At 32.6% G+C, this 17,967-nt stretch overlaps 2 protein-coding genes across 3 annotated transcripts in view; one reads left to right on the forward strand and one right to left on the reverse strand.

The window, feature by feature from the left end:
- Window positions 1-5,560: 5,560 nt before the first annotated feature.
- On the forward strand, window positions 5,561-9,153 carry LOC108686355 (DNA-directed RNA polymerase III subunit RPC3). 2 transcript variants are annotated; one of them, XM_018191623.1, is made up of 8 exons: window positions 5,561-5,833; window positions 6,120-6,300; window positions 7,221-7,345; window positions 7,432-7,568; window positions 7,692-7,935; window positions 8,009-8,371; window positions 8,486-8,846; window positions 8,934-9,153. In XM_018191623.1, the coding sequence occupies exons 2-8, from the start codon at window positions 6,157-6,159 to the stop codon at window positions 9,066-9,068; spliced, it is 1,509 nt and encodes a 502-aa protein (XP_018047112.1). In that variant the 5' UTR covers window positions 5,561-5,833; window positions 6,120-6,156; the 3' UTR covers window positions 9,069-9,153. The 2 variants fall into 2 exon arrangements, with proteins under 2 accessions (XP_018047112.1, XP_018047110.1); XM_018191621.1 differs by lacking the exon at window positions 5,561-5,833 and having other exon boundaries at window positions 5,854-6,300.
- A 5,557-nt stretch (window positions 9,154-14,710) lies between these two features.
- LOC108686351 (transcription factor SOX-5) overlaps window positions 14,711-17,967 on the reverse strand; it is a 65,387-nt gene continuing 62,130 nt past the window's right edge. Inside the window, exons 6-9 of the mRNA XM_018191616.1 lie at window positions 17,008-17,232; window positions 16,538-16,585; window positions 16,223-16,375; window positions 14,711-15,255 (exon numbers count right to left, since the gene is read on the reverse strand). Coding sequence (XP_018047105.1) covers window positions 14,756-15,255; window positions 16,223-16,375; window positions 16,538-16,585; window positions 17,008-17,232 — 926 coding nt within the window. The 3' untranslated portion in view covers window positions 14,711-14,755. The remainder of the gene's footprint in view (window positions 15,256-16,222; window positions 16,376-16,537; window positions 16,586-17,007; window positions 17,233-17,967) is intronic.

The following is a 17,967-nucleotide window of genomic DNA, read 5'->3' on the forward strand; positions in this document are numbered from 1 at the left end:
TGGCTGCATTCATTAGAGAAACACTTTTGCAACATAGTTCGAAATGTTCAAATCATATATATTTTTGTAAAAGTTGTGTCCTATTTTTGTGAACGCGGCATTTTTTGTATTAAAAATAAACAAAATGTTGTAAAAGTTATCTGTTGTAAGTAATCTGTTATAAAAGTTACTTTACTATTTTTTAACGAGAAAGATCTAATTTTTTAATTAATAAAAATTTTAATTTTCATATGTACAAATAATTCAACTTTTTGAAGCTAGCATTATTATATTATTTTTTTCCAAACTAAATATCCTCAAGTACTAAAGTCTCTAAAATGTGATGATTTTTTATTATGCAAAAGTTATGAAATTTTAATTTTTTGATATGTTTCTTTTTAAATCATACATTTAAATCTGTAAAAAATAAGTAAAACACCATTTGATTTTTATTATGATAAAAACTTCACTTCTGAAGATTTCACAAGTATGCACTTTTTCAAATTTTTATCTGAAATAATAAATAAAATTGCCAACTGGCTTGATTCTCAGAACTACAGTTGAAAGTATTGTCAGTGGAGAGCATCATGGAAGGGATAACATGGTGTGCATAGTTGGATAGTGTCTCACAGAATACGGTCAACGCGATGCTGCAAACACTTTGAAGCGTTTTTTAATTGGTCAGTTTGTAAAATTCTTTCTTCTAATTGGTCCATTAAATGCTTCAAAGCATTTGTAGCGAGACTTTTTTGACCATAGCCTATCCTCTCCGTCTATGGATAGTTTATAAGGAGGAAACTATCACCAATTGTGAAATATTAACGTGGGATGGCATTCATTCCGTTCTTATTTTAAAACCTTCTTAAATAATGTCTTAAGATATTAATATAGTCCTCGGATTGACTTACGGATATCTTAAGACAGTTTTAAATGTAAAAATTGACTATGAATAGGTCTGTTTCACATCATGAAATTGGTATTGAAATCTTTCATTGTGCAAGGAAATTTGAATTGCAAGAAATTGCAATTGAAGTGCAAGGAATTTGATATTGCAAATAGCGTCTAATAGTGAATTCGATCACTCACACTACACTGGACCAGTACATATTAAAGCTGCTTTGTATAAAATATCTCAATGCAGTGATACAATATAATCAATAAAATGACAATAAAATTGACAATAAAATGAACATATGTTTTGTTAAGTAATGTGACAAACAATAAATGATCATTAGTAGATAGTTAATTGTTTAAAATATTTATATTTATATTTTTATTTTTATTTAACTTTGTTAATTTCATGTAAAGCAGTTAAGTTCTATGATAATCTAACATAGTGCAAATGATCAAATTAGTTATAAATTAGTTATAAATTAGTAGGTAGGGAATTCCCTCCCAATTCGGCTCAGGAAACAGTTCCATCTTTTTTCACGAAGTTGAGTCTCCTTACCTCTTACTTCGTATGACTTTTATTTATGAGTCTCTTTATGCTCATTTTCACCAATGATTAACTTTAATCTTTAGAATTAGAACAAGATAAAGAGTAAGAAGCTCCACACAATAAAAGGAACAGGGAACAGAGAACAGAGAATAAGAATTTCTACTTATCAGAAATCATGTATTGTGGAATACACAGTTTCTGATAGATTGAAATACTCTATTCTTTGTTCCCTGTTTCTTTTATTATGCGGAGCCCCTAAGTTGAACCGAGATTAAAATTAATCTGCGTTGGTGGAAACGGGCCTTAGTCTTCCTTCCTGAACATACACATGCACGTTTAAAGTTCACATATAAATTAGAGATTCTAAATTTGTCGCGTCGCAAACTCCAACATGCTCCAACATGCTCCTATCACAGCTCTTACTCACTCTATCAAGCGGGTTGGAGTAAGAACCTATGATAGGAGCATATTACAACATGTTAGAGCATGCGACGCGAACAAATCTTCTATAATCAGAGTTTGGCCAAAGTGGGCACAACTTCTGATTGGTTCTTCACCTTGGTCCACTCGATATTCTTCGGATAGCTTCGTACATACATTGTCGAAAAATCAGTGCGAAGAAAAGAAAAAGATAAATAACTATATAACAGATGAGTAAAAATGTGTGAAAGAGATTAGAAATCGTTCCGAGATCTCAAACATAGAAAAAATTAATAAATTATAATTGCATAATTCGGCTAATTGATCATCTCAATTGATTTCTTCAGATATTGTCATCAAGTATTGTTTGTATTCTAATACTTTTTGCGCATGCATACGAGACAGCAATATCTCTTTCTATCCATCATTTTTTCCACATTCGCTAAACTATAGGATCTCTAATATAAATCACGCGCAAGCGCACACAAGCTTTCAGATAAGGATAGACAGATGTTGGAACACTTTTATTACATTGGTTAGATATTGGTATGACTTTTCTAATAGAAGGAAATGGCACAAAAAGAAGCTATCAGCATTAGGGCTGTGACTCAGTAACAGGATGAAAGTCTACTATTTCGGAGAGGAGATCAGCAGGGCTATTCTATAACTCTTAACGCAAGTTTCGTTATTGTTATAACATTGTTACACAGCTTTTTTACCATGATAAAAAAGCTGCACAACGAAGTTATAATGAAACTTGTATTAAGAGTTTCAGAATAGAATCTTAGGCTCGGTTCGAATCTCGGAGCGCTCTGGGTTACTAGTCTGTAAAGGGCTCTGCACAAAATGTAAAATTTATTAATATAATTAGTTAATTAATTAAAAGTTAAAGAGTTAATAATTTTTTTAAATTTAATTTAGTTAATTTGAAATAAATTAATTGTTAACTTGATTCAGTTACATTTAAATTTTAATTTATTAACTTTTTTCTTTTCAAGTTAAAGCTTTATTATCTCTGCGAATATTATTTTCTATAAAATCTTAAACGTTAGACAATCAGTTCAAAGGAAAACAATTTGAATGATGGACGCGATGCTCATACTGCTCAAATATAAACGTGAATCTACATCTTGGTAGAACATACTGAAAAAAATAAGCGACAACACGAGCAAAATATCAGGGGCTTTTCTGTAACTGTCGATAAGTAAAACAGTTAGTAACCCAATGGGAAATGAGAATGGAATCGACATCGATGTCGATTCAACGTCGAAATCATCAAATCGATGTCGATTCGATATCGATTTCATTCTAATTTCTCACTCGATTACTAACTGTTTTACTTACCGACAGTTACAGAAGGGCCCTGATGTTTTTCTCGTATTGTCACTTATTTCTTCCAGTATGTTCTATCAAGATGTAGATTCACGTTTATATTTGAGCAGTATGAGCATCGCGTCCATCATTCAAATTGTTTTCCTTTGAACTGATTGTCTAACGTTTAAGATTTTATAGAAAATAATATTCGCAGAGATAATAAAGCTTTAACTTGAAAAGAAAAAAGTTAATAAATTAAAATTTAAATGTAACTGAATCAAGTTAACAATTAATTTATTTCAAATTAACTAAATTAAATTTAAAAAAATTATTAACTCTTTAACTTTTAATTAATTAACTAATTACTCAACCCTTAGCAAGATTAATTATATTAATGAATTTTACAATAATTGCAAAATTGCTTTATTTGCTAAACACAGCCTAAAGTATAATATATTCAAAAAAATTTTTTTTAAACATTAAATATTTTTACGATATTTTAAAATAAATATTTGAAAACCATTTTTAACATTGTCTGCTGATTGGGCTATTAAAAAAAATTAACAAAAATTAATTACCTTCACCATGAATGTTTTCGCAGACACTTGTGTATCCCCTAGAATAATTTTTTTTAATTTTGCCATTATCTTGTTGAGTTAAAAAAATCAGAGTCGTTTAACATAAACTATGCGCTAAGTACTTCAGAAAAAAAATTGTTATGCGACCACGTGTAACTACTATTCACTTTGCTATCTTATTTAAGAATGAGTCGAAGATACAGGCTATGAGCAAAGTTTCGCTACAAATGCTTTGAAGAATTTGATGGACCAATTAGAAGAAAGAATTTTACTAACTGACCAATTAAAAAATGCTTCAAAGCGTTTGCAGCACCGCGTTGACCGTACCCATAGTCTTTTATAGTAGCAGAGTGGTCTATTAGTCTAGGCTACGTTCTCAAACTTCTTCTTCGAGAAAGATTTTACTTTATATGCTATAGTACGTCACGTATACTATATATTTCGAGTAAAATTTTCCTCGGAGAAGAAGTTTTGGAACGTAGCCTTAGATTATGTGAAAATTTATGATTCGAAAACAATTGAGCACTGTTATTGATATATTCTTTTAGATCTAATCAGCATTTTAGATTTGGGACTCTATTCTTGAAAAGTATTGCATACGAAAAACTAAGGAAATGCTATGATATATGTAACGCATACTACAATATTTCCTTAATTTCTCATATCCTATATTTTTCAAAAATAGGATATAGAATTTATAGTAATAGAAGGGGAATAGCCTATCCAACCAATGAGTGGAAAATGTGAGCAAGATAGAGATATAAAAGATATCTCTGTCTTTCTCAGTAACTTTTCCTCTTTCTGTGCATGTGCCAAAAGAGGATAAAAGAGGATAGAAAGACATTTCTGTCCTTTAAATCTTATTCATAGTTCGACGTCCTTATTTCCCTTTCATTTCTATAAGTTTTACAGAATAGGAGCCTTGGATTTCTTTTCTAAACAAAATCATCATTCGGTATCGACGTTAAACTGTAGGTCGTTTATGATGTACACTGATTGAGTACAAAGTGTGCGCACCACAGGCATATGAGGGAAGTTGACTTCTTTCAAAACTTTACAAATACTGAAACTGGCTAGTTTCCACCGAGGGTTTAATCTGGATTAGAATTTACAATCGAACAGGGGAATGCTCAACTGTAGTTGGTTGGTTCTTACATTCTGATCCAGATTAAACCCTCGGTAGAAAATACCAGTAAGTAGTAAGCTACTAAGGAAGAAGAAATCCTATGAATTTTTCTGAGAGTTTTCATATAATTTTTCCTCTAAGAAATGTGAGAAATGAAAAGTGATGTGCACAAATTCTATGATCATTTATAATTCGCAGGATCAACTAACTTTCAAAATGTGACACTGTTCTTGTGAACTTTTTTATCATGAATTGATGTGATGGCGAAAAAATGAAAATCTAGAATCAATAAATATAGGGTGCTTTTCAGCAAGAGATATGAAGCCTATTCTTTTAGCTGAACTTTTGCACCAGTTCATCTTTCTTCCTTTTCTTTTTAAAAGAAAAGAAGAAGAAGAAAGATAAATTACTTCAACCAAAAAGAACAAGCCTATGAATGACACAAAAGGTCTGTTCTTTATTCCTGCACTACTTGAACTGGTGCAATATTAAAAAATAAATATGTTTGTTTTACTTTACTTAAAGTGCATTCACATGCATGCGTCAAGAGTAAAAATATTTTTTACATCAATGTTCGTTTCGCTCAGCTAATTGATTGCTGTTTCCGCTGCTTGACGCTTGCATGTGAATTCCCCTTTATTGCTCCATGTAATAGTGCAGGAATAAAGAACAGACTACAATATAAAAACATAATCAGTAATCTATTGCAAGTATTGCAACTATAAGATTATTATCGGAAACTGAGATTCTTTGTAGATATCGTATAATTTCAATCAAGAAGAAAATGAACCGTATGAATTATATAAATGAACATATAATTTCAATCATGAAGGAATTGAACTATTGAGGGCATCGAGGATCACATTTTAAAAGCATTCCAAATTTTGTTCGAAGAGTACTAAAAAAAAAAAAGATTTACAAAAAGATTTAAAAAAAGGAGAAATACGCACCGATTTGAGATACACTGAAAAGTTTGTACGTAGCTTTTAGAATTACATACAATAGAATTACAAACAATAGAAATTAGTTGTTATTATTGCACATAAGTAGTTATATTATAACCTCGTGATATTATAACCTCAATATTACTCAAGAAGTAGACATTGTGTCATGTAATCTCAAGAAGAAAGTGAACTGTTGGTATAGATTGAAAGCATTTCAAATTCTCTCCGCTTGAAGAGTATTAAAAAAAAAATTTATAAACAGAAACACCACACTGTTAGATTCATAAAAGTAACTTTTATGTGATTGCTTTTGGAAGATGTGAATTGAAAGCGAAGGAATTAATTATCATAAATATGAGGGACTTTTACAACAAATTATGCTTGTTATTGTTAGAAGAATCCTTTGGTCCTATCGTAGGGCAGATTGGTAATAATTTATTGTATGGAACAAAAACGTTACCTGCAATACATTTTGGAACACGTTTATCAAAAATAAAGGTAAACAATGTTTGTAATTATATATTATGTAATAATATTACTAATAGAAGATTGGTGATCTTACATATTCAAGATTGTCGTTAAGTAATATCTTAAGGTGCTACAGCATTCTAATTGAATCACATGCCATTTTAAAATCATCAAAAACTATCTTAAATATAAGAATTGTTTATAAATACTGGCTTTAAACTTGGAAATAGTCACCTACCGTTTTTTTGTATAAATGATCATTTGGAGGATTTTTTTAAATCTGAATTAAAAATCATTAATTATATATAATGGATTATTTTACAGTTTAATACTATTTGAAATCACTATATAGATATCAATATTCTTTTAAAAAAATAAGGAGAAATAAAATAGATATGAATTCTCAATCACTAAAAAATCTACTGTGATTAAACTTCATTTTGTCACTATTGCAATATAAAAAACCATCTCAGATAATTATTTTTGGATTAAGATTTCAATCAACCAATGAAATGACCATACAACATCTCGAGAATCTATCTCAGATGAATTTGAATATAAAATTGAGTTATGATTTTCGCCCACGTTGAAATATATGTTTTGTGTTTAGTAACCTTTAGTACATACGATGAGTACATACGACATCGTTTGTCCCAGGTTAATTTTCATCATTAACAAATAAACAAAAATTAAATGATGTTTACACAATTAATATTTTTTTAGAAAATATTTATATGGTATATATTTCTTTTCTTTGAAAAATTAGAGCACTAAATAATTAGTTATAACATTTATATACAATTTTTTTAAATACATAAATATCTACCAGTTATCATTACCAAATATTATTCTACCAAATATCATCCAATTGCGAGTAGTATTAAGGATTAATGTTGTATTCATTTGGACTTTCTCTTTTGTTAACATTTTTATGTGATTATTTTATTTAGGTAAAAGAAGGATTAAGTGTCCTTATAAAATTTGGCTTTGTCACTTATCACAAAAATGAGGATAATTTACATGTTGAGTATACTATACACCAAAACAAAATTATTATGATTCTTCGCTATCCAAGGTATTTTTATACATTGAAATAAGAGTTTTAATTGTATCATAGAATATAATTTGTTTTATGTTAGAAATACTAAATATTCATTACAGATACATATTTTTTGCAAAAACTTACTGTGGAGATGAGGGTGAAATCATGTTTGAAGAAGTATTAAAGAATGGATATATCACAGCATCTGAAGTCATAATAAAAACATACAAACGAATCGAACAAGCCCCTTCTAATTGTATGATTCAAGTATAATATTTTTTCTTATTCAGCTTCTATTTTTTAAAGTTATTTTTTTAATTCTATTTTTGTAATATAAATTCTGGAATTTTGTGTATTAATAATCTAAATATTTTTGTAGCTACTGATGAACTGCCCTCTATCTCTGATTTAAAAAATGTATTTGAGTTATTAGTGAAAAATCAATTTCTAATGAATTGTACATCTTTTGATACAATGTCAGAAGATACTGAAAAACCTAAGTATGACTTACCAAATCTTGATTTATTAGCCATATCCAAATCATTAGAAGGACAAAATGTTGAATTTTCGGATAGAAAAATATATTGGAAGGTCAATTTTGATCGATTTACTCAAGATCTTAGGTAAGTTTCTTAATTTACAGTGCAAGATACTCTCCGATGTATCTTAGAATATTAATGTATGATTTATATATAGGGATCAAACTGTTATATCAGCTGTGACTCGAAAATTTGACAAAGAAGCTGGAGAATTAATGAGAGAAATGATTAATTTGATGTACTTGCGAACTGCATCTTGGGCAGATACATCGAATCCAATTCCGTATACTGAGATAAAAGAACAAGTGAAAAAGTTGAATTATGAAGCCCTTGAACGTTATATTGATCAGTACTTGCGACTTTTAGAAGAAGATAGAACACAATTCATCAAACGAGTTGGTGATTCTGGTGGCGGGCAGTACAGTGTTAACATGAAGAATGCATTCAAAGAGTTAACATGGACAACTTTGGAAAATATCGTAACAGAAAAGTTCGGTTCCAAAGCTGCAAGAATTTTCAGGTAAGTTACAAATTTAATTCTCAATATTTCGCTTTACTGTAAGGAAGAGAGACTATTTTAATATTTTAATTGTATGTTTCCTCTAATCTCTTGGCTTTTTTTCTGTGAATTTAGATTAGTTCGTTATGAAGTTGATGTTAGCCTGGAACAAATCCAGAAGTTAGCGATGATTCCAGCTAAAGAAGCCAAATTTTTAACATATATCTTGTCGCAGGAAAATTACATACAAACTGAAGAGTTAAAGAAAAGTGGTACTTCATCAGGACCTACAAAACTACCTTATCACTTCTGCATCGATTTAACTGAAATTGTCGAAATGGAAATCGAACATTGTTATCATGCACTGTATAATATTATAATAAGACGAGAACATGAATCGAATAGTAATAAACGTATGATAGAAAAGCAATTGAGAGTACAGATACTTTCTGCTAATTTAAGGGAACATGGCGCGACGGAACAACAATTAGCTGATGTAATATTAATATTCTTATATTACTAATATAAGGAGTTCCAAAAAAGCGAATTAATAAATGATAATAATTTAAACTCTTTTTTATAGATTGCAGAAATGATGACACCATCTGAAACTCAACAGCTTGAAAAAGCGCAAAATGCGATGAAAAAACTGGCGGCCACAGAGATACAAATAGACGAAACCTTATTAATCTTAACCACGTATTTTCGTTATCATTAAATTGTCATTATCATTAAATGTCTTCTAATTCATCAGTTTTTCTGTATGATACATATAAAAATAAAAGTCTTTATTCATTTATATAGTTTATATTTATTTATATATAATAATGATTACGCTTGTAAAATACAAACAACAAAGAGTACCTAGCTTTCAAATTATAATAAATATAATCATATTTTTTTATGTTTATAATAGTGCTGTTCTCTATTGTGATATACAGTGCATTTGATGTTTCTATCTATGAAGAAAAGTCATCTTGGGTCGTTGTTAGCATAAATAAATAATTACATTTTCCCAATGTTTATTCGTATATTTTAATTTAAGCGATAGTGATGAATATATGCGTGATCTTTGTCAACAATGAAATATGAAGGAGAGTTAGTCACATGACTCACAGCCAGCTTGTGGTGCGTACTTGATGAGACTTCTATTTTAGATTTATCAATTATATTCAACTTGTCATTGTATTCTCAAATGATTGTTTCGTTCATAATAACAGTGCGAAAACGCACGTCTTTAAAACTTATAAATTTTACTGCTTTATATGCGTTCCGAAGAATGACTTTTCCTTTCTACTGTATGCTTTGTACGCTCATCTTAACACTGCCGCGATGAAAACTATTCCTTTATGAGTATGTATCAATAAATAAAATTTAAAGTAGTGTTATCAGTAGCGATTTACCCATCATCCTAAATATATATTTTGATTTTATGCTATTGATAGTGATATACCGATAATGTACTACGATCACGACACGAGTAGTGTTAAGATGATCGTGAGAAATCTATTTCACTCATATACACACATCGTCTGACTGGTTTTTATATTCGCTATCTTTCACTCTCTTTCTCTTTCTCTCTCTCTTTTATTCTTTCTTTCGTTCTCTTTCACTCCCTCTTTCTTTCTCCCGTTCATTCTGTCTCTTTTCATTTGCGCTGGTACTGCATAACTATATACATCCCTCATACATACAAGTTTTTCATCTAGAAATAGTGTCGTATACCCCTAAAACTAAGATTGAATTTCGGTAAAGCGTTATTTTATTATATTTTTTATACCATTAACAACAACGTACATGTAAATGAAGTGAATGCTTGGAATATTGAGAGCGGAGATGTTAGTGTTCACTTTTTCTTTATGTTAAATACACTATAATATTACTAGTATAATTCGATTTACAATTTACTATTCTTACAGTTTGCATTCGCATTGGTTGCATGTAAAGGCCAGTAAATATAATAATCGTGTGCTGATATATTATCGCGTAACATTCGTGATATTTGAAAGTAAGGAGATCGCCACGGACTAAATATCGTTGCTAATTTCAACAATCATTGTATGGATGGAAATCGCAATCGATGGAATGCAGAACCGATTTTTATCAAAGCAAACACTGCGGGCAACAATAAGAATCGGTGAGATTTTTAAAAAAGAGAAACGCGGAATTCCGAACTCCATTGTACGCGTGAGTGACATTGTTCAGGTTCAATTTTAAAATTTTACAAACGTGAAAACAATTAAATTTTTAAATATTTATAACGAGGGTATGGCACAATCGAAAAAAATGCAACGTGGGCAGATCATTTACCCAAAATCATTTTTTTCTGCTAAATGAAAAAATTGCCATTGTCTAATAGTAAAATGATTAAAAAAAATTGAATTTCTTTCGAAGTTTACTTTTTAAAAGTGGCAATGAAAAATTGATCTAAAAAGAAACGCATTTTAAAACTTTGAAGTAAAAACTATGAATGTGACATAAAATTGAAATTCTCAGATGCAGTATTCCAAAATCATCACAGATCAAGAAAACGGCTCAAAGGAAACATGTACATAGAAATATTGCATTAAAATTTGATTGAGTATTCGAGTATAAACGACCAACGAACTTTCACTTGCCGTTCTTGTCTAAAACTGGCACGTACAACCTTTTTTTTGCTACTAAAAATAATAAGGCTCGTCACTTAAATAATAGTGTACTAAATAAGCAACGATGATATTGATAACTGTAATATTTATAATAATAATGATAATAATAATGGTGCCATCTCAATAATAATAATAATAATAATAATAATAATAATAATAATAATAATAATAAAGATAATAATAAAGATAATAATGACATTGAAAATAAGAAATACATATCGCATTTAACATTGTTAATCTACATACTTCAAATAGTTATATATATATAATGTAGCTACGTAGATACATCACAATATAGTTACACTGTACATTAATAATATTGACGCTCGTGTCGGACCGCGGATCGATGATTATCTCCCGACACAATGTACAAATCCATTATATACATAAAATAAATTATTATCAACATTAAGCTACCTTAAATCTGATGCCGGTCGAGCCCCAACAAAACGGGTGCAGATATATCGAGGATACTGGCTCTCTTTATAAAATTATATTAGGTACCGTGTGTGTATGTAATTGCACTGATTATAAATAACAAAAAGAAGAAAACGTGAAAAAAGAAGGAGACGCAAAAAAATTCGTTTCACGTCGAGCCAACGAGGCGACTCGGAACTAGAGGTTTTTCTCTCACTCTCTCTCTCTTCTTCTTTTTCCTTTTTTTTGATTAACCCCCCGCCCGCGAAAACGCTATTTGGCACATAAGTATTATATCACATCAAGCTCCAAATCATTATATCGCTCTGTTCGATCCCATAGACTATTGCCTAGCTACAATTATGTTCGCCTTTTTATATCGACTTACGTGAGGTCTCCGTCGATATCTTCCCTTACCCCCCCCCTTCCCCACTCATGCACCGCAATCTCCCCCACATTCGTAAATGTAATTCGAAGACGGAGAAGCGCGTGACGCGCCCCTATCAAAATAGAGGCGACGTGTCGAGCATGGTGATCAGATTCGCAGATGCGCTGATCTTTCGATAAATAACGCTATAATTCCTTCCGCAACCATAACCGTTTTTACCGTAACGTTGTACTAATATATCGACAATCCGCTAATTCCCAATGTGTTCGTCCCATTTCAACCCTCTTTATTATGCCCTCTCGCCCCTTTTCGCCCCCTGCCACTCAGTCGACTATTACCGTCTCGGCTGTCGCTGCTTTTACATTGGGGTCAATAAATTAACGGTGAAAATACTATAAGTACTAGGCATTTATATTAAATGAGAAGCCCGTCACGCGTCTACGTACCGGGATTTAATCGCGCGAGCGATTAGCTTCTAGCTTTTTCTCACTCTGTTCCGACCTTTCGTTCGGCGCGTCGAACGCAGTTGTTTCATGTATATGATGGAAACATTCAAACAACTGGCGGTCGCAAGATAAGATTGCCACGTGCGGCGTCTACGCGTTTGGACGCGTGCGATCGTTGCGGAAGATGCTGCGAGATAGACCAGTTTCTATTTATTCGTTTACTCTTTTTCTTTTCTTTCTCTTCTTTCTTTTCGTTTCTTTTTCCCTGATATGATCATCCAGAAATCGGCCAAATCGTCAGTCTCATACATACATACATACTAAGAGAAATAGGAACAAGACTTTTTGGCCATGCATCGTGTCGCAACATGTACGTGATATCGGCTACGTATCCAATTCCGATAAGGAGACCGGCACGAGTTGCGCATCCGAATCAGCGCGCGATTGTCTTATTATAAAAATTATGCGTACATATGCACGTATTCTCGCCTCACGCTCCGTGCGCACACACGCCGAATGTAGGGACTGAATTACAACAAGCTGCTTGATTTTTAGCCGCTAATTCAATGCCGGTTATCTCTAATCATTATCTCTACACGTTAATTAACGATGGTCGAAGTCTACCGTGACCATATAAGACACAACCTTCTTAGAATGTTATGTAAATATTAAAACAGATAAATAATATTTATATAACATTCTAGAAATATTGTGTGCTTATAAGGAAGTTCCGGACTGCAGTTTTGATTACGATGCAGGAGAATATACAGGGAATACCGCTGATGTGCGTAAGAGAAATCGTCCTCTATGTAATCGTCGCCCGTGTAATGCAGAAGCAAGTTACCAAACGAAAGATGTCATAGGAGACGTGCGAAAGATTAGGATGTTAGATTAGGATCTAACAGTTGTCTTTTAAAATCTTACGACGTCCCATTGTTTCAGTTTGGATCGCTTGGACCGTTTTCAATGTATTCGGAAGAGTTCGCTTAAGAATTTCGATTGAACAAAAGCGAGCAACCGAAACATTTTACACAAGAACAATTTACGAATTGCGGCCATCATCGTATATGGGAACAGATAAACACCCGGATCTTGATACATGTCTCGAAATTGCGTTGTATTGCGCAGCGATGAAAGAAATCCGAAAATTGACATGCAAAATAATACACGCGAAAATAGATCGATTAAATTTTTGAAAATAAAGAATTTACAAAGAAAAACAAACTCAACTATTTCGGCGTCCCTTTCCTTGATTTTAATGAGCTTTGGATATATGAACGTTGATATTAAAATGAAAGATGTACATTTTTTTAAATATTCAATTTCACTTTAAGAGATATTATATAAATACAATTTTAAAACAAACTAATTTTAAGTCTTTTTATATAAATATCGGTTTCCTCTAATCTCGTGTATTATTTAAAAGTGCTAATTCAATCATGTATAATAATTTTTATATGCAAAGACAATACAATTTTTCAAGCATTAAAAATAAAATCAGCCATTTTTTACGAGATATTAAAAATATAAATAGAATGATATAAACAATGAATAAATTTATATGAAAATCAAATCACAGTTCGGAAAACAATTTTATTGAATATAGCTCTATTTGACATAAATTATTTGGAGCTTACACAACGCTTATTCAAAGCTTCAAATCAAGAAAATAATTGGATTTTCTTGTTTTTTTTCTTCTTAAAGGCTGTGGCACATAAAAAAAACTTAAGCAATAAGCAAATCGATCAATCACAATAGAGACTATTAGACCATAATGTAAGCAGTAGCGAATCCAATATGTTGATTCCTTACCGTTTAAGTCTTACATCTTAAGTTTCTGTATGTGCTAAGGCTTTAAATGAATACTATGAATTGGATGTCAGATGATTAAATGTTAAAATATTTGCTGAATTTAAAGAAATTGTTATCAATATGAGCAGCTTATCAATATAAGCTTGTCGTGTATCGAGATCCGCGTAAATATTCGATACAAATCAAACGGACTAACTGATGTAAAGATTACGTATAGCGAACACACCAGCATTTTTTTTCAATAAGTTTATACCGAAGAGCAAGAAAGATTAACGATCGAGCGACGTCGCGACGGAGATGCTCTCGCGCTTTTACTTCGTGAATAGGTCCTTCGCGTTTCGCGTACGATGGCACAGAAATAGAACGTTATATCACAACCTCCGGCGAGAGGTTTCGAGACGCCTGACTCTTCTTTCCCCGAGAAGTAGTATCCTCTTCCAGTTCACTCCGTCGTGCAGAGAAGCGCAGTTCGCGGACATGTTCCTGCGATCGCGCGTTCACAGTCGGTGTCGCACATGACACCTCGACGTTGTCACACTGAGACGGATGATTCCGATTACCAGAAGAGTTCGTAAGCGAGCCTCGACGTAGACGCGGCCGCTGCAGTCGCTGCGGCCGCCGCTGCCGCTGCCACTGCCGACGATGATGACGATGATGCTCCGGGCGGCCAAAGTGGCTGACCCGGAGCTGCGGTTCAATCCTCATCGTGGTGCCGTGGACTCGCGTCGTAGCCGCCGATCGAGCCAGAATTTTCGGGTGAGAAATTCATCATGTCCGTAGGCGATAGGCTGTCCTGTGGATAGTAGAACGAAGGATGGTCCGAACTTGGGCCGGCAGCACCGCCACCACCGTTCAGCATCGTCGCCGGCGGCGAGACCGATGGTCGCGCCGACGGACCGGCGCCCGTGCCCGGATGATGTTGCGTGCCAGTCATATCGGCACTTACCGGTGACAAAAAGTTCATCTCAGTGCCGCCGTCACGGCACCACAACTGCCGCATCTCTTGCCGCCGCTGCCGCATCAGCGACTTGTACTCGGAGATACGCATCTTTTTACCGTCCACGATGCACGTGCGCTTTGGCCGCGGTCGGTACCTATAGTCTGGGTGCTTTTCCATGTGCAGCTTCGAAAGCCGTGATTGTTCCTCGTAATATGGCTGTTTCTCCGAATTTGACATCGACTTCCATCGGGCGCCTGTACCGATATAAAGAATACATGTTGAAGTGGAACACGTTTCGCGTTCTTTGATAATTTTTCACATAAATTAAATTAAATCAAATGTATCGAACAATTTCTCATTGTATTCTCTGCTTGTGATTTATATTATTTTTGAGTTTTAGCACATATTTGCGAAATTTTATATTTGTATCACATTAATAGACTAATAAATTTATGATATAAATAATTGATATATGTAATTATATAATTTAAGTAAATTAATATAGATAAATTAAAGGTATAATTATAAAAGGTTTTCTTAAAGAATATATCGTTACTACTAAAAAATAATATAGTTAAAAAAATTGAATTTTTCAGAAAAGTGGAAAATTATTTTTCAACAATAGAAAATTAATTAAATAATATCAGCAAGAAGAATATAAAAATATGATCAAATAGAATCTTTGGTCATTTTTTGTTTCAGAATCCTTAAAATACTATTCTTTTTGGTATCATACAAAATTACGATAAAGAATGATTCATCAAATGAAACAGAATTCGAAATATCACCAATTTATATTTATCTTGATGAGTTAAAATTACTAAAACATTTGCAAACTGTAAAACTGTCTTAACTTTACATGTTCTCTGTGTAAAAGGCTATTCTAAATATTCTTATTTATAAAATGCTCAAAATGTGTCACTTTTGTAGAAGATATTATGTATCTTTTTGAAAATTTTTTAAGAAGAACACAAGTATTATTTGACGGACGGACTGTAAAATTAAGTTAGTTACTTTTGATGATTGATAGTAATAAAGTAGTAATCATTACCTCACTAAATTCATGGTACTAATTCGAAAACATATTTTTAAGTTGTATAATGACTTTAGAAGTAAAAGGGAACGATAATTATTTCATAATTACATTCATTAGAAAAATCGTTATAGTTAAAGCATTAACTGTAATCGTGCGAGTGACGTGTATGGATCGGGTATACTTACCGAGAATTTTCGATATGTTCGAGTTGTGCATGTCTGGGCAGGCTTTCAAGATCTTTCTACGTTCGTCCTTGGCCCACACCATGAATGCGTTCATAGGTCGCTTGATATGTGGCTTGTTCTCACCCTCCCTTTTCTGCTGCCTCACCATTTTAGCTGAAGAGAAAGAGAAAGAGAGACGGGGCGTTAGATGTCACATCGTCGTCGAGATTCACGATACTCTCGTGAGAAACGAATCTGATTTCGCGAGGGCGTCACTTGGCGCTCTCAAAACAAGAGCGTAATAGTAGTCTAATCGTTACTCATAGAAATGCTTACCTTTTTCCGTTATGTCTTCCGCTACTTTATATCCCGGATCTCGCCACACTGCAATTTCAAAACCGAATATATCATATATACGAGATATGCGACGTTACGTAGAAGGCTATTATGCATAGCACTAATATTGTACAATCATTATAATAAATATTATATATTACAATATTACAATATTGTTTATATTTTTCTCAAAAAGAAAAAGAAAGAATTTACATAATACTAAATTATTATAATTTTTACATGCTTATATGCACATTTAATCTCATTTTTTTCATTCTTGATTTTAACTTGATTTCGACTTGAATTTATGACACACTATCGCATTATTTCAAAAAAGTCTGAAAGATCTGAAGATTCTACATTTGTCAAAAAATGTACGCTACGTTTGAAACTATATTAAGTGTTCTTTGTATCTACTTCGCGATCCGTCTCGCGATTAACGCGACGCTCGTTTCTCCACGTCCACTTACTGTGAGGCGTCGAGAGAAAATCCTGTTCCTCCTGAGGCGGTTCCTCCCGAGAGCCAGAATGCTTGATCGGTCTTTGAGTCTGGGCCGACGGTGGCATCCCACCTGTATTCGATGGCAATCCGTACAGCCCATGCATCGCGAAGTGCTTTTCCACAGCCGCGACCGCAGCGGCCGCCACGGATCCTCCCGGTCCGCCGGCCTCGTCTTTGGCCATTACCTTGCCCACTGTAACGGGTTACCAGAGAAACGGAGTGAAAGATGCGTAAGAGATACGAAAACGAAAGAATTCACGTTTTTAAGATATACTTTACAGATATCTTTTAAGATATATAGAGTAAGATATATAAAGTACTAAAAAACAAAGACGTAGAGCAGAGAATGTGATGTTTCTGATTTTTTTCGCGTCTTATGTTAGTTCTTTATTTCGTTTTATTATTTAGTTCAGTTTTATTATTTAGACCTTCGCAGCTATCCCGAATTTCATTTACAAAAAAACTGTCGAAACTCTCTCATCGATTTTGATTTGAGCACTTTGCATGTTGTAGACTATTATAAAGTATCAAAAAATATTAACAATATTAATAACCGTTTTTTACCTGAAAGTTATAACAACCAACAACTCTCAAAAATAACGGATTTTTTTTCATTTTCATCGAATATCTTCAAAATTATGAAAAAATATTCTGTGTAAAAGTTTTATATTTTATACTCTTAATACAGGTTTTTAATTTATCCTCATCTCCAGTTGTTTCGAGACTTCTAAACTTTGAAATAAGCAAAGTAGTTCTAATACTTTTTTATAATCATATTTAAAGTCGGTGGATACTTTCGACAATTTTTTTGATGATTAGTCAGACTACCTGAATTGCGATTTTTCAATGGAAATTAGTTTTAAAAAAATTTGAAAGAATCTATTCTGATATATTCTTTTAATATTTAGAAATACAACTGTATAATTAT

Source organism: Atta colombica, unplaced genomic scaffold (genome assembly GCF_001594045.1).
Source record: "Atta colombica isolate Treedump-2 unplaced genomic scaffold, Acol1.0 scaffold176, whole genome shotgun sequence".
Classification (NCBI taxonomy): Eukaryota; Metazoa; Arthropoda; class Insecta; order Hymenoptera; family Formicidae; genus Atta; species Atta colombica.